General features: G+C 50.2%; 12 protein-coding genes across 12 annotated transcripts; 8 read left to right on the forward strand and 4 right to left on the reverse strand.

Annotated features, from left to right (window-relative positions):
* Positions 1–872: 872 nt before the first annotated feature.
* On the forward strand, positions 873–2,106 carry N7443_001230 (putative adenosine deaminase; the record flags this gene model as incomplete). Its single annotated transcript, XM_056881286.1, has 4 exons — positions 873–929; positions 996–1,075; positions 1,187–1,853; positions 1,918–2,106. The coding sequence occupies 4 exons, from the start codon at positions 873–875 to the stop codon at positions 2,104–2,106; spliced, it is 993 nt and encodes a 330-aa protein (XP_056746524.1).
* Positions 2,107–3,793: 1,687 nt separating this feature from the next.
* N7443_001231 (uncharacterized protein) lies at positions 3,794–6,520 on the forward strand (the record flags this gene model as incomplete). The annotated part of the gene is made up of 1 exon (XM_056881287.1): positions 3,794–6,520. One exon carries the CDS (start codon positions 3,794–3,796, stop codon positions 6,518–6,520), a length of 2,727 nt encoding a protein of 908 aa, XP_056746525.1.
* Positions 6,521–8,162: 1,642 nt separating this feature from the next.
* Positions 8,163–8,708, forward strand: N7443_001232 (Uracil permease; the record flags this gene model as incomplete). The annotated part of the gene is made up of 1 exon (XM_056881288.1): positions 8,163–8,708. The coding sequence occupies one exon, from the start codon at positions 8,163–8,165 to the stop codon at positions 8,706–8,708; it is 546 nt and encodes a 181-aa protein (XP_056746526.1).
* Positions 8,709–9,260: 552 nt separating this feature from the next.
* On the forward strand, positions 9,261–10,397 carry N7443_001233 (putative Coatomer subunit epsilon; the record flags this gene model as incomplete). The annotated part of the gene is made up of 5 exons (XM_056881289.1): positions 9,261–9,285; positions 9,341–9,719; positions 9,786–9,921; positions 9,989–10,227; positions 10,289–10,397. The coding sequence occupies 5 exons, from the start codon at positions 9,261–9,263 to the stop codon at positions 10,395–10,397; spliced, it is 888 nt and encodes a 295-aa protein (XP_056746527.1).
* Positions 10,398–11,327: 930 nt separating this feature from the next.
* On the reverse strand, positions 11,328–12,650 carry N7443_001234 (putative 6-hexanolactone hydrolase; the record flags this gene model as incomplete). The annotated part of the gene is made up of 4 exons (XM_056881290.1): positions 11,328–11,462; positions 11,520–12,103; positions 12,201–12,346; positions 12,439–12,650. The coding sequence occupies 4 exons, from the start codon at positions 12,648–12,650 to the stop codon at positions 11,328–11,330; spliced, it is 1,077 nt and encodes a 358-aa protein (XP_056746528.1).
* Positions 12,651–13,064: 414 nt separating this feature from the next.
* pmi1 (mannose-6-phosphate isomerase pmi1) lies at positions 13,065–14,673 on the reverse strand (the record flags this gene model as incomplete). Its single annotated transcript, XM_056881291.1, has 5 exons — positions 13,065–14,068; positions 14,136–14,373; positions 14,426–14,517; positions 14,568–14,588; positions 14,643–14,673. The coding sequence occupies 5 exons, from the start codon at positions 14,671–14,673 to the stop codon at positions 13,065–13,067; spliced, it is 1,386 nt and encodes a 461-aa protein (XP_056746529.1).
* A 568-nt stretch (positions 14,674–15,241) lies between these two features.
* On the forward strand, positions 15,242–16,387 carry N7443_001236 (SAGA-associated factor 29 family protein; the record flags this gene model as incomplete). Its single annotated transcript, XM_056881292.1, has 3 exons — positions 15,242–15,413; positions 15,533–16,046; positions 16,102–16,387. 3 exons carry the CDS (start codon positions 15,242–15,244, stop codon positions 16,385–16,387), a joined length of 972 nt encoding a protein of 323 aa, XP_056746530.1.
* Positions 16,388–16,818: 431 nt separating this feature from the next.
* On the forward strand, positions 16,819–18,010 carry N7443_001237 (GTP cyclohydrolase II; the record flags this gene model as incomplete). Its single annotated transcript, XM_056881293.1, has 2 exons — positions 16,819–17,925; positions 17,981–18,010. The coding sequence occupies 2 exons, from the start codon at positions 16,819–16,821 to the stop codon at positions 18,008–18,010; spliced, it is 1,137 nt and encodes a 378-aa protein (XP_056746531.1).
* Positions 18,011–18,589: 579 nt separating this feature from the next.
* N7443_001238 (bZIP transcription factor) lies at positions 18,590–20,280 on the forward strand (the record flags this gene model as incomplete). The annotated part of the gene is made up of 2 exons (XM_056881294.1): positions 18,590–19,082; positions 19,133–20,280. 2 exons carry the CDS (start codon positions 18,590–18,592, stop codon positions 20,278–20,280), a joined length of 1,641 nt encoding a protein of 546 aa, XP_056746532.1.
* A 264-nt stretch (positions 20,281–20,544) lies between these two features.
* Positions 20,545–21,691, reverse strand: N7443_001239 (NAD(P)-dependent oxidoreductase; the record flags this gene model as incomplete). The annotated part of the gene is made up of 5 exons (XM_056881295.1): positions 20,545–20,803; positions 20,850–20,987; positions 21,046–21,377; positions 21,430–21,618; positions 21,674–21,691. 5 exons carry the CDS (start codon positions 21,689–21,691, stop codon positions 20,545–20,547), a joined length of 936 nt encoding a protein of 311 aa, XP_056746533.1.
* A 745-nt stretch (positions 21,692–22,436) lies between these two features.
* Positions 22,437–23,997, forward strand: N7443_001240 (actin-related protein 2; the record flags this gene model as incomplete). The annotated part of the gene is made up of 7 exons (XM_056881296.1): positions 22,437–22,455; positions 22,522–22,568; positions 22,628–22,771; positions 22,875–23,100; positions 23,162–23,727; positions 23,780–23,857; positions 23,911–23,997. The coding sequence occupies 7 exons, from the start codon at positions 22,437–22,439 to the stop codon at positions 23,995–23,997; spliced, it is 1,167 nt and encodes a 388-aa protein (XP_056746534.1).
* Positions 23,998–24,575: 578 nt separating this feature from the next.
* On the reverse strand, positions 24,576–25,569 carry N7443_001241 (uncharacterized protein; the record flags this gene model as incomplete). Its single annotated transcript, XM_056881297.1, has 2 exons — positions 24,576–25,000; positions 25,056–25,569. The coding sequence occupies 2 exons, from the start codon at positions 25,567–25,569 to the stop codon at positions 24,576–24,578; spliced, it is 939 nt and encodes a 312-aa protein (XP_056746535.1).
* Positions 25,570–26,001: the final 432 nt, after the last annotated feature.

Raw genomic sequence — 26,001 nt, forward strand, 5'->3', positions numbered from 1 at the left:
TATTCTTAGTATCTGTGCGAGTCATCCCCTGTCAAATCCATTGCATGCATTGGTTCGAGTCTTGTTCGCATCTCTGAAACGCGCGATCCGGGAAATCGGGTCGTCAAGATGAACCGCGTTTCCATTTACCGGCTCCTATGCGCAAAAGTCGTGTATAACACAGATCAAGTAATCAAGGGAACCGTGGTATCCACGGTAATCAAAAGAAAATATTGTTAAGGGTGCGATCAGATAGTACCTCGTAAAGAAATAAAAACTCCGCTGCTCTCCTGACCTGGCCCGCTCCACTTTTCATATCGTTATCTGGAACCCGAGGTGCAATCTATGCGAAACCCTGATACACACGCATAAACCATCGGAAATCAGGTTTGAGAGTGCCAACTGGATGGCTCGCATCCCGGTAAAATTGGCTGTGCCATCATGCTTTTCTTTTGTGGCCAGGCTGTCGCCCTCGTAAAATGGCATCTGTGGCTTTCGATGCCAAGATGCCTATGTCCTATTCTTAGTGCCTCTCGTAACTCTGGGGTCAATGTCTCGCATTCCAGAGACCGTTAATTTCGCTACCACATGGCGCGAGGAGTGGAAGATACGATACGTTTAGCTCCAGGTATCCCTCGGCCGCAGTAGTGTGTGTGCCCGGATACGAGGGCAGACCCATGGTTGGGGGGGGTTCGATGGTGGATCTGGTAGATCTGGGAGATCTCTCAACGGTGATATCCAAACAGTTAGGAAAATAGAGAAGATGTTGGATGTAGATCGATGTGTATTCTACAAACGACGATAGGTTATCGGATTTCCGTGTCCCACGGTACTTTCCCCGCTTAGAACCCCGTTCATCGCCACTTACTTGTACCAGAACCAACAACTTGATCATGGATCTTTCTGCTCCAGTTGACAGCGTCTTCACTAAGGCTTTGCCCAAGGTTGAGGTATGAGTGATTCTTTGTTCATGATTCGACATTGTATCAAGCTTATCGCGTGCTCTTCCATTCCAGCTACACGCCCATCTGAGTGGAAGCATCAGTCGCCAGTGCTTGCACGAGATATGGAAACGCAAGAAGGCAAACGACACTCGGTTTTCAATACAGGACCCTCTCGTGCTGATGCCCCCAGGCAAGGTCGATTACACTCTCCAAACGCAAGTCACTCGCAATTCCAACTACTAGTGACTAACACTACGCCACAGCTTCTTCCAAGTCTTCTCCAAACTCATATACCAACTATGCAACGACCTAGAAAGTCTTGCATACGCCGTTACCAGCGTCCTCGAAGATTTTCTTGCTGATGGAGTGCGCTACCTAGAGCTCCGAACAATTCCCCGAGCATCCCCAGAATCAAACATCACTCAAGAAGAATATCTAACCACAGTCCTGGACACCATCCAAAAGTTCAAATCCAGAACACAGGAGATGTCCGTATTCCTCATCTTGGCACTAGACCGCGGCAACACCACCCCTGCCGAGGCGACGCGCATCATCGACCTAGCAATCACCAACAAGCCGCGCGGGGTTGTCGGCGTCGACCTCTGTGGCAACCCGACGGAAGGCGACGTCACACTCTACCGCGACGCATTCGCCCGCGCAAAAGCTTATGGCCTTGGCCTGACGCTGCACTTTGCCGAGACACCAGCCTCGGGCAACCCGGCTGAGCTTGCTGCGTTGCTTTCGTTCCAGCCTGACCGGCTTGGGCACGTCATCCATGTGCCTGATGAGTTCAAAAGGGAGATTGCGCGGCGGAGGCTTGGACTGGAACTTTGTATGTCGTGTAACGTGCATGCGAAGTTGATTGAGGGGAGTTTTCTGGATCACCATTTCGGAGATTGGAGACATGGGGAATGTCCCATTGTGCTATGTGTGAGTTTTCTCTTGAAGAAATTTGTTTATATTTGGCTGATGCAAATATCATTTGTCTTTGCAGACTGATGATGTGGGGTTCTTCTGTAGCCCTGTCTCGAATGAGTATCTTCTTGCAGCCGAGCATTTTCTCCTTGGCCGTGCTGAGTTGCTGAAGTTGTGCTCTGGATCGGTGGATGTTATTTTCGGAGGCGAGCTGGAAAAAGAGAGACTACGTGGGATGCTTCACGACTTTTCAGGGAAGAACAGGTAGACAAGTTACGTGCAAGTCACATCAACCAAAAAGATGACTGCTGGAACCAAATTATGTTTATACGTATCTCACTTTCCTGTGACTATGGCTCGCAATTGAACTTGGCTCTCTAAAGCTTCACGCGGTTCGGTAAAGTATCCTGCCACACGATGGACCTCATTCCAGTAAACATTCAGATCTCTTGACGTGACGACACTGTTAGGTATACTTTGGTTGGTTGTCTGTCATTTCAGCTCTAAAATTAGTGTTATCTATCATATGAAAATCCTTGGCATCGGACCCTTTTCAGCTGCTCGCTGCGATATGCAGTGGATGCCCATGGTCTATATACTGTTTTGGCCTAGATAGAAGTGCGTGAAGCGCCAGATCGACATGATCTGACAAAGCAATGGTAGCCCAGGGAACATAAACTTGTGAAAAGTGGCAATAGTTTAACATCAGCGAATTCAGAGGGACAAATATCTAGGGTTCCGAGTCGATCGTGAAAAAGAGGCGTTTACTAGGCGGCGATAGCTCCACCCAGCAAGCCACTGGTTCGAAGTAGTGCTTAGGGGCTAGACTTACTTTCCTCCAATAGAGATTCTTATTGGACGAATATGCCTGTTACTTATGCTTATTTTTACATTTGAAGAGAGTCGACTCTAGGGATCCGCAGATCGCATCAGAGGCCCCGTTTCACAGTTAACGTGATGGGTCACTGGCAATTGAGCTGTAGAAGCTACAATTGAGTTCGAATGGGCTCGAGTATATAGGCTTTACTAATCAAATCATTACTGCGGATCTTTGAATCTGTTTTGCTCGATGATCCAGTGTGAAAAGTGTGTTTCAGCCGAGTGAAGAGAACTACCTTCCACAAGTGACGGCACCCTTGAGTGCAAGGTAACATTCGCCAGCTGTCTCCACGAGGTGGTATGTGATTTTCACGCTGGCCTGGAAGATCAACAAGCTCGGGATCGATCCTTCGTTCAAATGTTGCGAGAACATACTTATTGGCTATCAAGTTAATAGTGGGATCCACTCAAGTCGGTTCTCAATTCCATCTAATCATTCTTTGAAGACTTTGAATACGTAACTATTCTTTCCTAGGCATACATCGTGACTCGACATGGGGTATGTCTCTAAAGTTTTATTTTACTTCGTCCATCCAAACATCTACTGGTAAATGTACGTACATATCCATCAAATACGGTTTATAGATGTTTTAATAGATGATGAAAGATGTATTCTTTATGGCATCATGATTTCCAACTACTCTACTCATGTGCTTCCCAAAACATGTAACTAGATCAGCATTGAACACCTATGAACAGTGGGAAACACCTATGAACAGTGGGGCGAGGCTGAGTCGTGTCCACAGCTAACCGTTTTGGGTTCCCGGCATCACCGCCTCTCACATCTTCACCAGTAAACCTCACCCATTCGCGACACAACAATCAGGCTAACATCATTTAGTTCCCCGCTCGCAGCTTGGCCATCAAGCTCGCCTGTTCTGATAGATACACTACTGAGTCACAAGAGCGGCGACTCTTTGAGGCTTGGTTGTAATCGACTCCCGCGATACTTAAACCATCAGAACTGCATGTCTAGCTTATCTTACCAGCCTCACTCATTCTTTGACATTCTCTCATTACCATACCTCCAGTTAGATTGAAGCTCCTTTTTCTTTTTTATTCCTATCAAATCCATCATGTCAAGCCTCGGGGCACTTCCTCAAACCCTCAAATCAATTACTGCCACCAAAATCAAGGAACTGTCTAAGCAGCGAACGCTATTCGATAAGCGCAAAGAGGAGATTTTTGCAAATGCCAATTCTGCTTCTGATCTACCTGCTAGAGTCCGCATTCTTCTAGATGGACTTTCTCACCTGAAAGGATACTCTAAGGATTCGCTGGACATAGACGACCTGGATCTGGATATCGACTCATCAACTTCATCAGACGATGACTCCGATTTAGAAATAAGCTCGCCCATTGTGGGCCAAATGCGGCCAGAAAATCATGCAAACATTCGCCGCTTTCTTCTGCAAGGTCGATATGACCCCTCTATTACAGAGGCTACCCTGCTTGGGTGGGTCGCGCTTCTTGAAAAAGAACTGCGCTACCTGGAGCTGAAGCATGAACATGCAGCTTTCTACAGCAGGCTGGTAACTGAGTGGTTGACGCATTTGGACGAGAAAATTACGTCTTCTGCTGGGCATAAGGGCGGCGACGATAAATTCACAGAATCCGATACCAGCTTTGAGAACGTGGGTCGAGCAGAGATGCATGAGCAGCGAGCAAAGTGGGAGTCTTTGGTCTTCACAGCTCCCGACTACGTCGACAAAAATTCTGTTTGGACCTACCTTGAAACCTTGTTTACCAAGACAAAGCTGTCGCAACAGGCCCTCAAAGAGCTCCGTGAGAGCATTAGGAAATTTGCGAACAACTTAGCCTCACAAGGCGAGTGGCTCGATGTCGATAAGCTCAAATGGGTTTCAAAGGCGTTGATAAAGGCCGATCTTCTCAGCGCCGAAAAGTCCACCATTCTCAAAGAGTTCATGCAGAATAAGGAGGTCACGCAGGAAGTGGTCGACGTTCTCAACATGCGCCTGGCATCTCTTGACAGCTGGGACTGGGGAAGTGATGGTATTCCTATTGAAATGCGCCGCCATTTGAACGGAAAGTATCGAGTCTTCATGGACGAAGATCTTCTCGACGGTTTGTTTTTACAATACCTCGGATCGAGGTGGGCTGTTATGCTGCGCAAAGTATTCACCAAGTTCTTAAACTCCTATGCATGGAGTCCTATGAATGATGACGTGCCGGACGAACACAAAGACAAGCGCAAGTATTTCCAGAGTAGCAGGTTTCATACTGAGGTTCAGGGCCACAGCATCAATGAACTACGAAAAGAGACTTACTACAACGATTACTTCATGAGCCAGCTACCAGAATCAACCGATGATGGGACTAAAAGCTACGATGACGACTCGCAATCAAAGAATGCTCTTGATACAAAGCATTCACTCCTCCACCTCTTGGTCACCGAATCTCTCATTCACAAAACCCAACGAGGCGAGTTCACTGCTATTAGGTCCGACTATGAGTGGTTTGGCCCGGGTCTGCCTCATGCGACAATCCTCACGGTGATGGAATACTTCGGTGTTCCAGAGATGTGGCTCAAATTTTTCAAGGTCTTTCTAGAAGCTCCTCTCAAATTTGTTCAAGATGGTCTATCTGCTTCCACTCAAGTCCGCAAACGTGGTGTTCCCATGAGCCACACCCTCTCGGACTGCTTCGGAGAATCAATCCTTTTCTGCATGGACTATGCAGTCAATCAAGGCACCAATGGTGGTATTTTGTATCGACTCCATGATGACTTCTGGTTCTGGGGCGCCAAAATAACCTGTGAGAAGGCTTGGCTGGGGATGACTGAATTTGCCAACGTGATGGGCCTGCGGTTCAATGATGAAAAGACTGGCACTGTGCTCATGGGCAAGGCCAAAGTGGAAAATTCCTCGGTTCTTCCTGTCGGAAATATTCGTTGGGGGTTCTTGGTCATGGACGCTGAGCAGGGCAAATTCGTCATTGACCAGGCCCAAGTGGACCAGCACATCGAAGAGCTTGACCTGCAGCTCTCATCCTGCAAGACCATATTCTCCTGGGTAGAGGCATGGAACAGCTACTTTGGACGCTTCTTCACCAACAACTTCGCAAAGCCTGCCATGTGCTTCGGAAGGGACCATATCGACATGGCCATTTGCACACTCAGCCGTATCGAAAAAACGTTGTTCTCCAAGAGAACTGAGCAGGCTAAAGGGGGCGTTAGCAACTACTTGCGAGGGGTAATTGCGGAGCGGTTTGATATTCACGGCCTGCCGGAGGGTTTCTTCTACTACCCCGTTGAACTGGGCGGCCTTGGGCTTCTCAATCCGTTCGTTCGACTGCTTGCCATGCGTGAGAACATCAAACATACACCCGAAAGACGTCTCCAGAAAGCATCATTGCAGGATGAGATGCTCTACCAGTCAGCAAAGGAGAAGTTTGAAAAGCGCGGCTCCTGTACCAGCTCTATCACGCGAGAAAAGGATGGCAAGCCCCTCCCCTTCTGGTCCCTGGAAGAGTTCACCAAGTACCCTGAGACATACAGCTTCAACCTTTTGGATGCATATAAGTCGCTGAATGAGGTCCCAGAAGAGAAGAGTGTCTCTCCTACTGCAAGCTTCAAAAAGAACCAGGCTGGTTTGAAGGGCAAGGGAAATAGCCCAATCTCATCTAATTGGGGCTCGATGACCCCATACTGGCGTTGGGTGGCAGAAATGTATTCCGATGAGATGGTAAGCACTTATGGTGGCTTGGCCGCTGTGAGTCGGGAGTTCATGCCTCTGGGAGTGGTGAAGACTTTGAAGGAAGGACGCTTCAGATGGCAGGGTTAAAGGGGCGACCTTTTTCCAATTCTTTTTTTGATCTTATGTTTCTAAATAGAAAACTAGGAGCCCATTACTTCATTCAATCCAGATTTTTGGCCGAAACAAAAGAAATCTTGAACTGGTGCTGAAACTTTCTTGTACACATTGATTGATATTCTTGACATTCTTTATGATGCGCTTCCCTTTTCCTCCACGTTCTTTCTAACTTACAACTCCAAGTCTGTTTCTTGAGGCCACTTTAATCACATTTGTTTGATACTCACTATTGAAAGTTCTTAATAAATCAACCATGGATGGAATGCTGAGTTGTTACAAAAAAGCTACCCAGTGCCTCCCAATGAAGATAAGGTGATTACGCCCACGAGGCGAAACAAATTACCAGCTTTAGTCATTTGGGATCTTGAAGACGAATATTTCTCTCTAAATCCCCTCGATTGGCATTTCAAATACTTTCGGGGGAGTACCCCGGTTGTTCTAGTACCAGGAGCAGGTCATTGGTCATTTCAAGATATAGTAGAATTCGAAAGCAGACTACTCCTTGGACGCTCGCATTTTTTCCCCACCGCCCCGATCTGATTGCACTATACTGAATTCGGTTGGTAAAGACCTTTAGAGACCGTCTTTTGTTGATTTATATACTCTTAGCCCACACTCGACGATTTTACTTCTCCGCCGTGAGACCTGAAATTATCGAGTCTAGGTTACCCCGTGACTCCCACGGGGCTTGCAGTCTCACGGAAGATCGGATTTTCAAGAGGGTATATAATTCCATGAGGATAAACGGGGTGGGGGCATTCCTTAAGGGGTTGTAGCTTCGTGAGGGGGTGTAGTGTCACGAGAAGTAACGTCTATTCCCGTAGTACGCTCCGAGCCTTCCTTACCATTTAAGAGTGACGTATTTAAGCTATAAAGGGCAAATTACTATTCCTGTTACTTTATTTATTCATTTTATTTAGATGTTATACTCTTTTACCTCTTCCATATCCTTATAAAAGGGCTGAAATGGAATTAGTACGCGAAGGGAAATGGGCTAAAAGCCATGTAAGCAAATTTCTCGCCAATAAACGCGTCAGGTGGTTCCAAGGTACCAACATGGGCGCACCCGTAGTCCTGCTACTGATCGTATCAACTAAACCTCTCTGGGACACAGTCCAAAATATGAAGGATGGATGAAAATCGAGCTTTGCCAGATGGGCATAGTTCATTTTCAAAATATTTGGGTTCTGATGTCTGCGGTGCTTGAAATGGCGGCGGGTAAAGTCAAATCTTGCAGTCCATAGATGTCCCTGAATTGGGACCCTTATCAGGGAAAGTACGGACAGAATACACACAAGCCCTTAACTTCACTTCCTTCAGGTGGTGGCCGACTCTAGAATATATAGGGAGCTTCTATCGAAGCCCTGCCTTTTGTTCAGTCTCTCCCTTGTCTATTCTTTTTCTTTTTCTTCTTCTTCTTCTTCTTCTTCTTCTCTTCTTATCTCGCATCTCATTGGACATTCAATCAACCCTCACTTTTTGTTCATATATTCGTCTTATTACAGACAGATATAAGGCACATTTGTGCACATTTGTGCACATCTCAATAGTCTCTCCTCACTACGCCCGTCTATACTACAAAGCTTCCCAAGTTTGATTGGAAAAGTCGATCATGGCACCAGTTTACGAATCTTTTTCGTTGCTGGAGACCTTTTCCAGGAACAAGGCGTACTTTGATCCGCGTTTGTTTGAAGTCCACTCCACCGTCGACAATGGCCTGCTTGTCCAGCCCAAATCCTCCACTCCACCTCAGCTGGTTCTTTCACTAGAGGCGGTTCCTATCATACCCGCCAAGGATCCTGACAACTCTCTTCCCGGGCTTCACTTTCAAATTCGAGGCGACACTTCTCCTGTTCCCTTCTCGACCACGCAAGAACAGACACGAAGTATCTCATACGACTCGACCACCCGCGTACCACAACAGAAAGACTTCAGCCCCTTTGGCAATTTTGCTGATACTTCTTTTGATTCCTACATCGAAAATGGGATTTGCTCCCCTGTTCAGTCAGTGCTCGAATCATCCGACAACGGGTCCGAGCCCGACATTATCACAGTGGAGGAAAATGATGTGCGGAAGCTGATCGCGGAGGAACTCAAGAAGAAGATGATTAGTGCCAAGAATTTGTACTCGAGGGTACGGAGTAGCATGCATTGTTAAGGGCCTTTTATGTGATCTCACTTGGAGAGATCGACTGAATGTTATATTGTTTGTGACATTTCTGTGATGGAGCAAATCCTGTATTCTATGAACCATTTGAATGGTCTTCAAATCTCTTCAATCAAAAGATGATTTCTGTTCAGTTGAACTTCAAGGCGGTTATAAATGGTCTGGGCTAGGACAAATGCGGCCAGTGTAACTCTGCGCAGCCAGTCCAAAGAGATGCCCGGATCAAATTTGATAGGCGGCCTCGAACTTTAGGTTATAGAGTCCCCGAAGATATTGTCGAAGAATACCTTGATAAGGCGGGAGACTTATATATGTTAATGAAAGAAGTGTACACCGAAACATATTGGAAGATAATTGAGAAAGAACAAAAGCATGTAGGCATCAAAATCCATTTGCATTATACTATTATCTCTTTGGTGTAGCAGAGGGCGAAGTATACAAAAGGCGGTCGGCCGAGTTGCCCGTGCGCCGAAACGCCAGCTAACAATTGCCAGGAACGTCGACACTCCCACTTCCCCTCCAACCCTCCCAATTAACTACAAGATGGATCCCTTTTCAGCAGAGGGCGGTAAGCTAATCAAAGTCCCAGAGTTGCATATCCAGTCCACTTATCCTTCTTCCAGAGCTCCTCAACATCCACAATGCCTTCCACTCCGGCCAATACCAATTCGTGATCGACTTCGACACCGCCGCCCTCTCCCCCGAGAACCAGCTTCCCGCCCGCGTGCTCAAGCTGCGCGCCCAGATCGCCCAAGGTCAAGCCGCCGAGGTTCTTTCCGCCGTCTCCAGCGAAGAGGACACCCCCGATCTCGCCGCCATTAAGGCATTGGCCCAGCAGGCCATGGGCAAGACCGACGCCGCTCTTCAGCTCGCTCGGGATCTCGCCGAGAACTACCCGGATAATGCCACTGTTCAATTCGTTTGCGCCACGGTGCTGCAGACACAAGACCACAGTGAGGATGCCCTTGCGCTGCTGGCAAAGCACCAGGGTAGCCTTGAGGCGTGAGTTGACCACCGTGGCAGATGCGCAACATGGCACAAAGCGCTGACCTGGTTGGTGATTTATAGTGTTGCCTTGATCGTTCAAATTCACCTCCAGCAGAACCGCACCGACCTCGCTTTGAAAGAGGTCCAGGCTGCCAAGCGCTGGGCCCAGGACTCGCTCCTTGTCAACATTGCCGAGTCGTGGGTTGGATTGAGAGTTGTATGCCTCCCTACTCGAATTCACGGTCATTTCATACGCATGAACTAACTGGGTTTGTCTTGCGCAGGGTGGTGAGAAGTACCAATCCGCCTTCTACGTCTACGAGGAACTCGCCTCCGCCCCTAGCACATCCGCCCCTCTGTCCATTGTCGGCCAGGCCGTCGCAGAACTCCACCTGGGCCGCATACCCGAGGCTGAAGCCGCTCTGACCGCCGCGTTGGAGAAATACCCCGAGGACGCCGAGTTGATCGCCAACTCCATCGTGTTGAACGTGTTGGCAGGCAAGCAGACCGCAGACCTGGAGTCGTACGTGTCCCGTACTCATCATAATCCCGTTCAACCGGATGCGCTAACACTTACTTTGTAGTCGGCTGCAGCAGACCCAACCCTCGCATGCTCTTCTCGCCGATATTCAGGAGAAGAGCGACTTCTTCGACGCAGCGGCGTCCAAGTACGCGCCCAAGGTGTCGTCTTAGAGGAACGAGGAATACGAGCGATCTAGATTTGTGTAATTTCTGCTTGTGAAGCCTGTTATTTGGAGCCAGGGTGCTTAATATCCTGCTTTGTTATGAGTTGACACGACCCCTGTTAGTGCAATAGCCAGAGCAATATTTCTTACATTGTGTCATTAGCGTATTCCGTACGCACATAGAGCACCAGTAAAATTTTGAAATTTGAAACAAAGTCATCCGATGGATGAATGTTCAAGTATGTTTATGACCCAGAGGTCTAAGTTTATGATGAATATTTGTTCCATTCATTCTAGTGGGGTGAAATCACATGGGGGAGTTGCGGTGATATATTCCGGAGATCACAGAACATTTGAGATTACTTCATGATGATAAGGCTGTATACTGATGTAAATCATGGGCAACATTTCGCCATCAGGATTGAAAAAGAATAAACAAAATATCCAAAAATATCCCAAAAAAAGGGTTGATGGAAAATTGAAGGGGAAGATGAAGGTGGGACAAAAACAAAAAGATGAGGTCCCTGCCGGGATTGAACCGGCGACCTTTCGGAATGATCTTAGGTTAGAGTCAAAACCGAACGATATGACCACTAATCCAAGGGACCTGTTGATATGAACAGTCAGCCAAACTGCGTATGGTATCCTCGTAGAATTTGTATTACCACAGAACCCGTCACCCCTTCCCTGGTCTTAATCTACAACCAAATTACAATTCTTGAATCTACTTTCATTCTCTACTGCGAGAACTGATACTTTACTGGTTTACGAGGCTTGGAACTTTGTCGGAAGTTGAAGAATTTGAGTTGTTATGCATTCAATGATCTTAGCCTCACGACCTCGGATACCTATGCTTACGCTTTCCAAACGGCACCACTTTCTCCCCCACGGATACTCCTAATTGAGAGAGGGTAAGCCACTCCTCATGAGAGAAGATTTACAAACGAGCAGCGATCCATTTGCGCAGCTCCCTGCTCGTTTGTGTTCCCTCCTTCGACCCAGCATCGGTGTAGATGTGCGCATCGTGGGCCTCGTCGTAACCAACGACAAAGGTAGTGTGCGCGAAGACAGACTAAAAAGAAAGTTAGCGACCAAGAAATCACATTTAGGCTCAAAGAATCAAACATACCTTGATCTTCTTCGCAAACTGTTCGATCGGCGAAAGCAAAATCTCATCACCACCAGCCAAGATCAAGATACGCTCCGTTTTCGCATCCTGCCACCACTCCGCAGGCGCCCTATCCGGCTCATTCCAATTATCACTCACTTTACCACTAAGGTAAGAGGCAGACCAATTATTCAGCACGTTAGAGGTGAGAATATCTTTCCACTCATTCTCCTTGAATGATGGCCCCTCATGGCTAAAGTTGACCCACGGCGCATAGCCAAACACGCCTGCTAGTGGCTCCGAGAGCACAATGGGCTCGATTTCCGGGTGTGGGTGCGACAGGTGTAGCAGTGTTGCCATGGCTAGGTTCCCACCAGCCGAGTCGCCGCCCACTACCACACTACCTGGTGACCGACCTGTCTCGTTGAGAATATATCGCAGGGCCCCGGTGGCTTGGCGCAGCTGTGTCGGGTATGTCCCGTAGGGAGTGAGGGTGTATCGGGGGAAGAAGACGGCAATATCGTGGCCACTGTCGTTGACAACTTGGAGCAGGTCAAGCCAGAACTCGAAGTGTGGGGGTACGGCTGCCATCGCGAAGCCGCCGCCTGTACGACATTGTTAGAGATTGACTTTGTGGGGAAGCGTGGTTTGTGTAGCGTGCACTACACTTGGAAAGCTCGCTACTGGCTGCTCCTGACGTACCGTGATAGTAGACGACGACGTTCTTTGCGTTCTTGTTACCGAGCCAGAAGCCCTCTGTGTTGTGGGGGAGAGAGACGATCGCTGGCTGCAGGCCGCGCTTTTGCATCACGGAGTTATATACGGAGGTTGTCGGGGGATACATGGTCCTAATGAGGAAGCGTCAGTTTCCCTCATCTCTATTCTCTCCATCTTCATGGATCTTCTCCAAGTCCTTTCATCGGAGATTCGAGGAACATACTGCTTCTGACGATCGGATGTGCGATCACACATTCGGCGGATAGCAGCGGCCATGACATGATGGCTGTATTTCTTCGGGCTGGCCTGGCCTCGAAACACGCCCGTAATGGCTGCCAGGAGAGCGTTGGTCGCGATGGTGAGCTGGGCGAGAGAGAGATCTGCCTTTTCCCAGAAGCCCAAGTCGGGCACGTCAACGTTCTTGGAGTCGGCCATGATAATTTGGTGTACCAGAGTACGAGTTGAGTCTTAAAAAATGACCAAGTTGCTCATGAAATATCTCAGGGTCCTGATTCATACACTAGATTTCCCCGCTTCCTCAGATCGCCGATCTGGGTCTTAGCCTCGGTTGCTCCTGTGGGGCCCCAGCCGTTCTCGGCTGTTTGGCGATCCAGGAACGAAGAAGCTATGTTTTTTGACATCAAGGGGAAAGATATTCGAGCCTATTACAGGTCTACATAGTAGAGCTATAGCAAAATCCATGGTGCTCGAGCCGCCCACTCAAGCAAGGTAACATTCATATGACCCAACGTAATACATGCACATTCGTATGCGAGACACCTTCGACGGACATCATAGGTTGGCACTAAAGTCGGAATGGCCTAGTAGACCGGAATTAGAATTGGTGGTCTAGTGACCGTTGACCATGTCCTCCTTACCGGTCAGCTCGCAGAACGCCTTGTAGGTCGTGAAGACATCATCCTCGCCCTCTCCACTGCCAGTGTTCACGATGATACACTCAGCCTCGGCACCAACGAAGAATACGTAACCCTCTTGCACTTCCTCGGTCTTGTTGCCAACAGTAATCTTACCCTTGCCGCGGGTACAGATAATGATGCTAGGACCGGCGATTGGGTCGAAGGTCACCTTAGCGCCTGTCCGGTTCAGATCAGACTTGACAACGCTGAACTCCTCGATTGGGGGATCGTAGAGCATGGCAGACGAGGCGCTAGAGTACGCTGTCGCGTTAAGAATGGCGTAAGGGTAGTCAGTGGGCCGCAGCTTCTGCTCCTCGATGGGGGCGTAGGAGTACGTCAACATCTTGGTCAGAGTGGGTACGTCCTTAAACTTGGGGGTGAAGCCAGCTCGGACAACGTTGTCCGAGGACGCCATACACTCGATGATGTCGCCGGAAACGTAGGCGTGAATATCATCAGCCTTGAGGAACATGGCCTCACCAGGCTCGAGCTTAATGAAGTTGAGAAAGAAGAAAACGAAACAGCCGACATCGTTGGGGAATTGGCCGTCAAGGCGCTTGATAATCTCAGCCAACTCTGTAGGGTTGCTAGGGTTGGTCTCAACATCGCCGGGTAGGGAAGCGAAGCTCGCCGGCGAAGTCTCAGCCAGCGCAACTAGTTCCTTGCAGGCGGTTTCGATATCCTCCGGAGAAGACTCCATCAGGACTGTGAATACCGAGCGTAGCGCATCCTTGTTACGCTGCATAACGACCTCATCCTCCGAGTCCTCATTGCCCTTGACAGCCTGCTCAAACTCGCCCGCGACCTCGGATCCGATAAGCTTTCGGAGGGGCTCGAGTGCCTGTAGGAAGTGGGTGATCTCGGCCAGAGGACGGAATCCGCACAGACCTTCAAAGGGTGTCACGGCAATGGTCATCTCAGGCTTGTGGTTGTCATCTGCAAATTGAGAACATATCGTAAGCGCGGAGTTCAATCCGCCTGAAGGTTTGAAAGCTGCACAGACCGGGATAGTTTCTAGGATCGCGCGCATGGAGCTGTTCCGCCAGCTTCTTATTGGGGTGGGCCTGGATACTGAGCGCCTTGCGGATTGACAGCACCTTGAACAGGAAGGGGAGACGGCCTCCATAGCGCTCGGTGATCTCTGTAGACATCAGAGCCTGGTTGTCCTGAACGAGATCGAGTAGGGTGCGCTGTGTCTCGACGTCTTTGGAGGGTAGGCTAGGATGGGTGCCCATCCATAGCTGTCTATAGATGAGCCAACTGGTCCCTCAAAGGCTTCATATCATAACTCACCTCTGCGTAAGGCTTCTCAGCCTCGATTGAGAAATCTGATGAGGCTGTAGTGGCAGCATATCGGGCGGCAGCCGACTCCTGACCAACCTTGCCTATGACGGGGTTTAGTGCGGGGCGTTTAAGTTGACAGATTCTAGCTCACCCCAGTCGTAGCTGTTAACGCCTGCAGAAATGGATTAGATGTGCAAGGAAACCTAGAAACATCGAGTCAACTTACCACATTGCAAACGAAGCAACGGAACCTGCATCTTGAAAAGTTTGTTCCTGGGAAAGTGAGGGGCGCCTCAGTGATTTTCTATTACGCAGAATCCCCACGCCAAGACTCTCGGTAAAGGTGATTGCAAGGGTCCGGAGATTTAACAAGGGTTCTGCACTGTCAATCGGACCGATGTGGGTTTTTCTCCTCTTTTTTAAGCCGAGTCTGCTATTTAAACTCCCCGATTATGCCGTGCCCAAGGTGGAAATGCTGCCGCTTGCGGCCGTCAACTGGGGATCCGCGACATGTTTCGTGCACAGCCCGCATTAAGAACCATGGAATTCATATATAATCTAGAAACAATGGCAATGTCTGCTGAACACTACAATGTAGCTACTGCGTACTAAATCACAGTTGTGCAATATAGCAACAAGGGCTTGGGGAGTCTGCCAAGAATTAGGCGCGCGTTTAACCCGACCGCCTTGGCTTATCCCCGAGACAATGTGACGGAAGCTCGACTTCCCCCAGCTTCACGACCGCGATCGCGCTATTCCCCGCGCCAATTACGGCCAGTTGCACCCATCCTCCTCCTTTATCACTATCTTGTTAGACCGGACAATATGTCTCGAAACCGCCCTCGACCTCGCGACAATGGACTAGGGAACAACGAGGAAATGGAGCTGTGGACTCGCATATGCCAGGACATCCGCAAGTCCAAAGAGAAGTTCGACCAACAAGCTTCCTTATCTGTGCAGGTTAAAACACTGGTAGACAGGATCACCCGTGATGGTAGTAAGTGTACCCTTTTAGTTGATGCGCCAGCTCAATCCAACTGGTCGATCTTACCTCCCCCGCATTATATCACGCGAGAGTCTTCACATACCAGGTAGCTAAGACTCTATCCCTGAAAGAACCCACCATGAGCGACCACGACCAACTCGATGCATGGCTGCGCCAAAGCCAGAAACTCAGCGAAGAGGAGCGGTCAATCATGCAGGACGAGCCTTGCGACGTGATCAAGAATCTCGAACTCCTCACCGCGCTTCGAAAAGCGTCCGAAGCCGAAGCCCCCGGCGGTCGCTCAAACGCCCTCTCCAAGTCTCGAAAAAAGAGGTCCGACATGGATAGCTCAGCTGCCGACTCCCCGAGTGCCTCAGGCGCCGATAAGTCAAGTCGCTCCAAGGGTGGGGTCCCGCGTAGCGCGAGCGTGTCAAGCACCCAGGCACGTGAGAGCCGCGGAGACCCCGTGACAGTCAAGATTGAAGAAGGAAGCGAGGGAACTAAGGGAACTGCGGCTGAGCGCAGTGGGATTCTCCAGGTTGGTGCACAGGTTGTATTCAAGCACAATAAGAACAAGCAGGGTGTGGAAGGGGAGGGTATTCAGTGTATCATCAAGAACATATCTGGCGATGGACATAAGAAACGGTACGGTTGGTTCCAACTAGTGAATGGGATCCTGAAACTGACAGCGTCGGTGTAGGTGGTACGAGGTCCAAGACCCCGAGCCGAATGAGAATGGCGAGCAGGGTGCTGTCTACAAGACAACCGCATCGTCTCTCATTCCTATTCCGCAGATGGGATCCTCGATGTCTGCATTTACAGTCGGCAAACAGGTCCTTGCCAGGTACCCTGACACAACCACGTTCTACCGCGCGGAGGTGATGGGGGCGAAGAAGGAAGCTTATCGCCTCAAGTTTGAGGGGGAGGAAGATGACAAGGAGATGGAAGTTGACCGTCGCTACGTCTTGGATATTCCAAACAAGTAGATTGGGCCTTACAGCGACGTTCCCATGATCTGATATGATTGATATACCCTTAGCGAGGCGCTACTTGGAGTTCGAGGGACCCGTGGCTACTAAACAGGTATTTATCCTGGCCATCCCTTATTGAAAATAAGCAATGAATTTGTGATATTTTTTTTTAAAAGCTATTATACCTCTGTATACCTCCACTCTTGTGAATCGCGCTTATCAGGATTCGCATAAGCGATGGAAGCTGCTAGAGTAAGCACTGACAGCGCGATGAGTCAGCCCCCCTCGCGGGCCGAGGGAGACGGATTGACGCCATGGCTTTCTCGGACATAATGTTTCCCAAATTGTCACAGATGCACATTCCTCCTCGATATTCTTAATACGATACCCAGAGCAGATAAGACGCGGTCTCTTCTCACTCACGCTTTGCGTTTTCAACCGTCGCAATGGCGAACCTCCCCGCGCACGCCTCTCCGAAACTCGCCCCGCACTCTATCGTACCTACCCAGACGGACCCTGAATTCAGCAATGTGAGCCAGGAAGACGGGATTGTAACGGGCGAACAAACTCCTGCGCTACCGGATTCGTTCCTATCACCTGCATTCACTCCACCCGTAACTCCCGGCGGTTCATTGGACATTGCCACCAATCCGACAAAATTCCTCCATAAGAGTCAATCCGCCGCAATCCAGCATGGAGATGAACACACGAAAGCGCCGAAGCTACTGGAGGAGCTCCCGCGGGTAGAATGCGTTGTGCGGGCACGAATTCCGACCTCTAACGGCGCCGAGATGTTCCTGCATCTCTACCACAATGACCTGGATAATAAAGAGCACTTGGCTATTGTATTTGGAAATAACATCCGCAGTCGCAGTCTCGATCGCGTTCACCCGGGAGAGACCGAGATGGATCGCATGATCCGAGGCGCATATGTGGGGAAGTTGCACCCGGGTCGAGTCAGCAGCTGGGATGATGACGACAAGGCTGGATCAAATTCATCGCCGCGCCGTATGGAGCCCCCACTGGTGCGCATTCATTCTGAGTGTTATACGGGAGAGACAGTGTGGTCGGCCCGATGCGATTGTGGTGAGCAGCTAGATGAAGCCGCACGATTGATGTCCTTCCCTGTTCAAGATCTTTCGTCTGAAGCACCACCGGAACTGCAGTCTCTGCGATCACAGTCTGCAGGTGGTGTTATTATCTATCTACGACAGGAGGGTCGAGGCATTGGCCTTGGAGAGAAGTTGAAGGCGTATAATTTGCAGGACCTCGGGTCTGATACAGTTGAGGCCAATCTTTTGCTGCGGCATCCGGCAGATGCGCGAAGCTATGGTTTGGCCACGGCCATGTTGATGGATCTTGATTGTGGAGCGGATACCAACCCGGACGGAATTCGCTTGCTCACAAATAACCCTGATAAGGTGCGAGCTATTGAAGGGCCCAACCGAGAAGTGATGGTGAAGGAGAGAGTACCTATGATCCCCCTGGCCTGGCGAACTGGTGGTGAACGGGGTATCAAGAGTTCCGAGATTGAGGGCTACTTACAGACCAAGGTTCGTTGTGCAGACTTATTGAGCTCGAGAGACAGTGCTAACTTTGATCCCATAGATCTCGAAAATGGGCCATATGATTCAATAACTTCCTCGTTACTATGTGTTTTTTCAATCCAGGAGCCTTTGGCCTGTCTATACCTTGTACGATCGACATGACCATTCTTTTTCTTGCATATTCATGACCTTGACTTGTACATGAACTTTTCCCCCTTTACGAAAATGCTCGGTCTTTTGGTTTACGTCAAAAATACGCCTGCAAAATTACTACATACACACATACATACAGTACTGTCTATTCTGGGATCAATGGAGTTGTGAAACACCTTGGGAAGTGGACCTTGAGAGTCTAAGCCTTGTAGATCATAGATCACGAAGACCTCGGTGATGGTCGCATTTAAAGAATTTGGAAAATGAAGGATTTAACTGAAGATGAACTTGGGATGTTGAACGACAGCAGGCAACGGGCTTCAATTCTTTAAGGTTCGGGAATGCCAGAAGGGCCCCTCCGCACAGGAAACTCTCTTCCCCGTCCCCATCGACTGCGACCTCGACCCACCCCAGGACCAATGCTGATAACTTAGTCTGACATGCTCAGCTCCTGATTTATACCCCCCTCTTATTCTCGTGTATGGCTTTCGTCACTCGCTAGCGCCTGTGGGAGGCCATGGCCAGCCACGCTCCGTTCGACTGCGATTATGCCGCGCCCTCGACGGCCATCGACACGGCAATCGAGGGTAGCTCCCAATTCACCGCCAAGCAAGAGGGCTCGCCCGTTCCTTCGCGCTCAACATCGCTTGGACTAGAATCGGTCATTACAGACAGCATCGAGAATAATGGGGTGTCAACGACTGTCGGGCGAAAGCGCAAGCTGAACAGCACGTCATCGCGAGGCGTTCACAACCTCACACCCGATCAATTGGCGAAGAAACGTGCCAATGATCGCCAGGCGCAGCGCGCAATCCGCGAGCGCACCAAGGGGCACATTGAAGCTTTGGAGCAGCAAGTTCGGGATCTTTCGTCTCAAAAGCCCTTCCTCGATCTGCAGGCTGCCGTTCAACACAATGAGCGCATTAGGTCGGAGAACAGAGAGCTACGCCAGGGGCTCAAGGCGGCGATGGATATCATACAACCTTTACTTGCAAAACCGGAGCCGAGTGGTGAGTCGGGAACTCTCCTGTATGCTGTGGACCCCTGCTGACACCCATAGATCTACCTTCGTTTCTCTCTCTACCGACATCCATCCCACCCCCGGCCCATACTCCTCCCTTCCTCGATTCGGAACACTTGACACCTGGTAGCCAAGCTGGAGGGCCAGCCGACAGGTCATATGACGAGTCTATTGCAAGCCATGACACACCTTCACCCGCACGGTCAACTTCCGCCCCAGGGAGTCGCCGCAACAGTAGCAATGGAACCCTACAGACGTCTTCATTCCGCAATGCGCTGGATTCACAGCGCCATCACGTCGCCCATGGGCTAGACTTCAGCGTGGAGGAACGATTAGGCTTCAATTTTCTCTTGGATCCTTCCCAGAATGTTCCCAAAGTCGACCGTCTTCGGCGCAGCAGCTCTGAGAATATCCGGGCTACTCATTTAACAACCCCGTCACCACTTTACTTGCAACCACTGGGTTACCCCACATCCAACCAGGCTCCAAGTGCATTTGCTACTCCCATCAAAAACACCGGTCCTGTATGTCCGTTGGACAGCATCCTGCTGGACTTCCTACATAACCGGCAACGCGAGGCGGCGCAGGGAATCCCACGCCAGAAGCTCGTTGGACCACCATACCCGAGTGTTTCTTCACTTTTGAACCCCGAGAAGGGTGCATATTCGCACCCTGTGTCAAAAGTGTTCACGGACATACTTCGCACGTTCCCCGACATCTCCTCACTACCAGAGCAAGTTGCCGTGCTCTACACCATGTTCCTTCTCATGCGGTGGCAGATCTTCCCTACCCAAGAGAACTATGATAGATTACCAGAATGGCTCACGCCGCGTCCTACACAACTTCTTGAGGCCCATCCGGCCTGGGTCGACTATATACCTTGGCCCCGAATGCGTGATCGGGTTTCCACAAGTCACCACGATTATCCGTTTGAGAATTGGTTCATTCCCTTCACACGTGGCTTGTCTGTTAATTGGCCATACGAAGCTACCGACTGCCTGCTGTCAGCCGGTGACTCGGACGAGCTACTCATAAATCCTGTTTTTGAGCGACACATGCGAAATCTGAATAACTGGTCTCTGGGTCCGTTGTTCGCAGAGACCTATCCAAATTTGGTCGATGCCACGCGAATCAGACCTGAGGTGACCAAGAAGCCATCAACACCGTGTCCCTTACCACCCTCTTGAATGGTGTGGTGAGACCCGCCTTTATTAGCTGCTTTGTTGTTGAGAAAAGCCAGCATTTTGGGTTCCGTGATAACCCCTTTTTTTCTTCCAAACATTTGTTCATATTGAAGACTCGACACAGTCTTGGTCTTGGAAGCTTGGAATAGATACACCGATTGGAACATTGGTTGATTTCTTTTGAATTGGATGGTTTTCAAGGTCAAGAGTTATCTTGATGGATCTAATATTACTTCGCCAAGCTTGATAATTTTCAAGAATCACAGTTCAAGCCTTGCGGCTCTTCTCGTTCCAGAACTCGAGACCAGCCTGCTGCCGCAAGGTTCCGTACATAGAGCTGCTGTCGAGACATTCACCTGCGTAGTCACGGGCATCTTCCATGTTCTTGCGAGCAAGCGCAAGGCCAGGGAGCTTAACACCCTGCTCTTCGGCCATATTCATAGCATGTCTGGCGTCCTTGATAGCCAGGGACACGCCGAATCCGGGGCGTGAGTCCAAAGGCGGCGCATAGGCACCGGTAGTCAGTCTGGGAGTGTTAAAATCTGCTGTCTCATGCCAGTTCAAGGGCATACCTCTTAGAGTATCCACCAGCCACAGGGCCAAATGCCTCGCCAATTAGCTCCTCCATGGGACCAGTTCCAAGTCCAGTCTTCTCAGCAAAGACTTGAGCCTCGCCAACAGCTTCCATCATGTTCACAGTGACGATATTTCTATACCCAAGTCAGCAACAGATTTTCGAAGAAATGGCAATATACCCAAGCGACTCACCCAGCAATCTTCAGCAAGGAGGACTTTGTAGCATCCTCTCCACACTCAATAACACGACGACCCATAACATCCTGAATAAACGGCTTGACAGTCTCGGTAGCACTTCTGGGACCTCCAATAGCAAAAACCAACTTGCCATCCACGGCAATAGGGTTTCCACCAAAGACAGGTGCCGCCACAAATGAGGCCTGCTGCTCCTTCAATTGAGCCACAGCGGAGCTAACCGTGTGCGGGTGAACAGTTGAGCAGTCCACAAAGATCTTATCTTTGAGGGAAACACCTGACCCAATGGCTGAGGAGAGGAGACTTTGCAGCACAGTATCATTTGCAACCTGGAGAAATCAGTGTTCTGCGGATAATACACAGGGGAGTCCAGGTCCCTACCATGGTGAAAATAATGTTACTGCGAGAGACCAACTGGTCGAAGCTCCTTTCAGCGATACCGCCAAGTGCTTTCAGTGGTGCACCGCGCGACATTGTACGGTTGTTATACAGAAGGCTTAGCGCATTCTTTGCGGCAAGGTGTCGCTGCAGGTTGTTGGCCATGGCGAGGCCCATGGAGCCGAGGCCATACTATGAACTTGTTAGATATACTCTTTTGAGTCCGATGGATTGGCGCAAGGCTTACCCAGCCGATCTGTGTCATTGTGCCTGGAGATGTGGTAGCCCAGGGAAAGGTGATGTTATCGTGTTCTGCTGATAACACGCCCGGACAGTTTCGGGAGAGCTCGATGCTAATGGTGCAGTCACTCGACGTGGGTGTCGGGAAAGGTCTGTCTTAAGATGATATGACCTGCTCTTTGGTATAAAGAGAGGTGAAGAAGTCTGGTGGAGCGCGTGCCGTTTCCCGAGGATATCGGAGTCGGCCGATAGGGTACATTACCTTCTACCAAAGGGGCTCTAGAGATGTCTCTAGTTGCTACCGGGCCGATCGAAATATTCAATTGACATGCTATTGAATTGAGAACTTTGTATGCATCTCAATGCTTATTTGCTTTGCATTGGTTCATGGCTTGTTGGCCGGGCTCTTCCTTCCCTCCTGTATAGGTATTTCCAACCACACAGTTCAATAAATCATAGAGCTTTATATCTGTTTTAAAAGCAAATTGGAGACATACTATTTCAATATGTACTGACTTTAACAGCTTGAGTGTGATGGGCGCTGTTGCTGCAGTCACGTCATGTAAAGAGTGCGGCTCGCTCCCCAGCTGCGGGGAGGACAGGGGGTACGGTACGGTCACGTAATTAACGATGATGATGGCCAGGCGACAGACCTCACTTACCGACATCAACTCTCCCCGCGTCCCTCCACTCCACCTCCAATTCCACACCTTCTGATCGGACCTGCACAGAATCTCTTCTGGTAGCATTGTCCTTTCCATACCTCCACCATGGCGGAAATGCCCATTGGTACTTGCTCCCACCCCGAGGCGACCGCGTGTCAACCCCCCCAGCTCCCAAGCTAACAGCCCGCAGTCCTCGATGGAGGAACCGGTTTCCTCAAGGTCGGCTATGCCGCCCAAGTATGTCACACATAGCTATTCTGCGATTGAATTTCTTCTAACTCGACCGGCGCCCTTAGAACTTCCCAGAGCACCAGTTCCCCTCGATAGTGGGGCGGCCCATCTTGCGAACGGAGGAGCAGGCCGGCGACATCGTGGTGAAGGATATCATGTGCGGAGATGAAGCTGCTGCTGCTCGATCGATGCTTCAGATCAGCTACCCGGTACGTCTGTTCCGGACGAGGCGTCTGCCCTCACCGGTTCCTACCCCGCCCTCTCCGCAGACAGAAACGTGGTGTTAATTGCAGCTCCTGGCGGGTGGTTTAGATGGAGAATGGTATCGTCAAGAAGTGGGATGACATGCAACACCTGTGGAACTACACCTTTTACGACAAGATGAAGATCGACCCCACGGGCCGCAAGATCCTCCTCACAGAGCCGCCGATGAACCCACTCAAGAACCGCGAGCAGATGGCCGAGGTCATGCTCGAGGGATACAACTTCGGAGGCGTTTATGTTGCGATCCAGGCGGTGCTGGCACTGTATGCCCAGGGTACGAACGGATTTCCGGACGAGTATACACAATTTGGAGGAAATGCTGATGGTCTGTTTAGGTCTGAGCAGCGGTGTGGTCGTTGACTCCGGTGACGGTGTTACACACGTTATCCCCGTGTACGAGTCGACCGTGCTGAACCACCACATCAAGCGACTGGATGTTGCGGGTCGCGACGTCACCCGCAACCTGATTGCCCTCCTCCTGCGCCGCGGTTACGCGCTCAACCGAACCGCCGATTTCGAGACCGTCCGCCAGATCAAGGAGAAGCTCTGCTACGTCTCCTACGACCTCGAGCTGGACAAAAAGCTGTCCGAGGATACTACTGTTCTCGTCGAGTCTTATACCCTCCCCGATGGCCGCGTGATCCGCGTCGGCAGCGAGCGCTTCGAGGCCGCCGAGTGCCTCTTCCAGCCCCACCTGGTGGATGTTGACCAGCCCGGTATGGCCGAATTGCTCTTCAACACTATTCAGGGCACAGATGTCGACGTTCGGTCCAGTCTATACAAGGCTATCGTGCTCAGCGGCGGTAGCAGCATGTATCCCGGTCTGCCTTCTCGATTGGAGAAGGAGCTGAAGCAGCTCTGGCTTACTCAGGTCCTGAAGGGTGACCCCGAGCGGCTGAACGTGAGTTTCTCAACCCCCTCACAGACTAGACAAACCGCTAACAACGTCACAGAAATTCAAGGTCCGCATTGAGGATCCCCCACGACGGAGACACATGGTCTTCCTGGGTGGTGCCGTGCTTGCCAACCTCGTGAGTCTCTTTCCTCATATCTCTCAGTTCAAAATAATAACCAAGATCTGTAGATCGCCGACAAGGACGACATGTGGGTATCTAAACAGGAGTGGCAGGAACAGGGCGCCCGCGCGCTGGCCAAGCTCGGTCCCCGATAAGCGGTTATATCTAGTTCGTTTCTCCTTTTTGCGTTTGCCCACTGTTTCCGCATTCCTGCAAGCCGTGTTCGCCCCTTTCTTCTGTGTCGTTTCCCTTTCACTCTTGTCGATATCCTACCCCCGTTGTTGCAGTGTCTCCCTGTCTCTATATTGTGCCTAGACTGGTCTGGTGCGGGTGGATTTGGGGCTGTTGACATAAAAGAAAGAAACATCTTTTATCGATCGTTGGTCTTTTTGTGTAGGCGTAAATGTGTAACAATAAATGGCTGCTAAACTCCATCAGTTGACTCAACCATCATTGTCCATAGAGCCCCCCATCTCTTATTGTGTATCTCATCTCTCTAACCCTGGAAGCCTCACAGCCTTTGATGGTCCCATATGTATACCTACTGAATAGCACTTTGGACGAAGTCAACGTCCTATATGACAAACTATCACTGCTGGACAGTGTCGAAAATTGAGTAAGAATGCATCCCGCCCTGCGGCGTAGTTTGTATTTGAAAAGTGTAACGAAGCTAAATGAAGAATCACGCAAAGCAATGCACCCAAGGGGTAAGAAGACATATATGATTAGTGAGCTAGGTCTCAGTAGCACCGGAGGAAACCGCCAATATCACCGCAAGCGCCGCAATAATCAGCGAAGCCGCCACAAAAGCTGTCAGAGCAATACTGCCCCGACTAGCAGGGAATTTGCCTCGGACGATCCAGTACTGGCTCTCGAAGTAGCGGTGGAAGCCCACGATCAAAATTAGGATAGAAACACCTATAAAGGTTGAACCGAGGGGTTTTCCGACGCTGCGGAGGCGGGAGGAGTTTTGGGTTGAGGGGGTAGTGGCTGTGTCGAGGATGCCGTAAGAGTAGTGGGGGAGCACGGAAGGTGGGTTGGTGAGAGATTTTGTAGTTGCTGTTTCGTTTGCGCTGTTCAGACGGAAGAGCTGGGTAACTGCTATGCCTATTGATGCGAAGGCAAGGGATGTGCGCATCCAGGCTAGGAACGTTCGTTCTAGTCTTCGTTAGTATGCTGTATACTTTGGGCTGTATCGAATTGGGTGGCATACCTAATGCCAGGTGGTCACGAGCAACACTGCCCTTATTTTCTAGTTCCAGGGAGCCAAATATATCTATCAGACGGCTCTTCCAGGACAGTTCAGGCTCATTTGGCGTCTGAGTCGGTTGGCTCTGGGCGTTGCAGTTGCAGTTGCAGTTGCAGCTACTGCCATTAATTTGGTTCACACCATTGCTTGGTGCGGGATGGTTCGTCGTATCATTCCTGGGTTGGTCACTCTGTGCATATAGCGGGGCCGGCGTCTCAGTGGCTTGATAGTTGCGTGCCGAGGAGCCAGGCACGTTGAAGAGGTTAGTGGTTTCGTTGAAAAGCTGTTGCTGGGTCTGCTGGTTCCCGCCACGCTTTCGGGATCCGAAGCTCGAGCGGGACCCGCTGCTGCCGGCAGACGATGGCAGGGCCGAATCTGCATGAGTAGACGAGCGTGACAATGAAGAGCCTATCTCTTGGCCTAGGCCGACGTTGCTGGGGCCTGTCGGAGACGTCGCCGATGAGTCGGTGGTATTCATGATGGCGTGCTCATGCCCTTGTAGGTCACTTGAGGCTACTGTCCAATAGATAGCCTTAAAAATATAAGGCTTATGCAGCTCAGGGCTGTCAGGGACCAATCTGGAGTGGGAAAGATTGAATGTTTGTCGAGATATCTCGGTTGAGATGGCTGAGATTGGACTTGTTGCGAGCTGTGACGGAGCTCCTCTGTCTCTGTTTGCCTCCCGTCTATTTTGAGGCTTGATATATCATGTGTGCGTCTAGTGTGACCTCAGCTGAGCGAGGGAGATCTGATCGTTGTTTTCCGGGGAAGATCACATGTTCTCTATGCCGGGATACCCACCGCGCCAATCCGTTTTCGGTGATTTTCATCATTTGGCCGCTTGGAGAAGGCGGTGGCCTCTAGGGGTCCTTTCTGCCTATATGGCGATCATCTGTCGTTTAATTGTTGT

This window comes from Penicillium atrosanguineum (genome assembly GCF_028827265.1).
Source record: "Penicillium atrosanguineum strain IBT 20685 chromosome Unknown utg000001l_segment0_segment0, whole genome shotgun sequence".
Classification (NCBI taxonomy): Eukaryota; Fungi; Ascomycota; class Eurotiomycetes; order Eurotiales; family Aspergillaceae; genus Penicillium; species Penicillium atrosanguineum.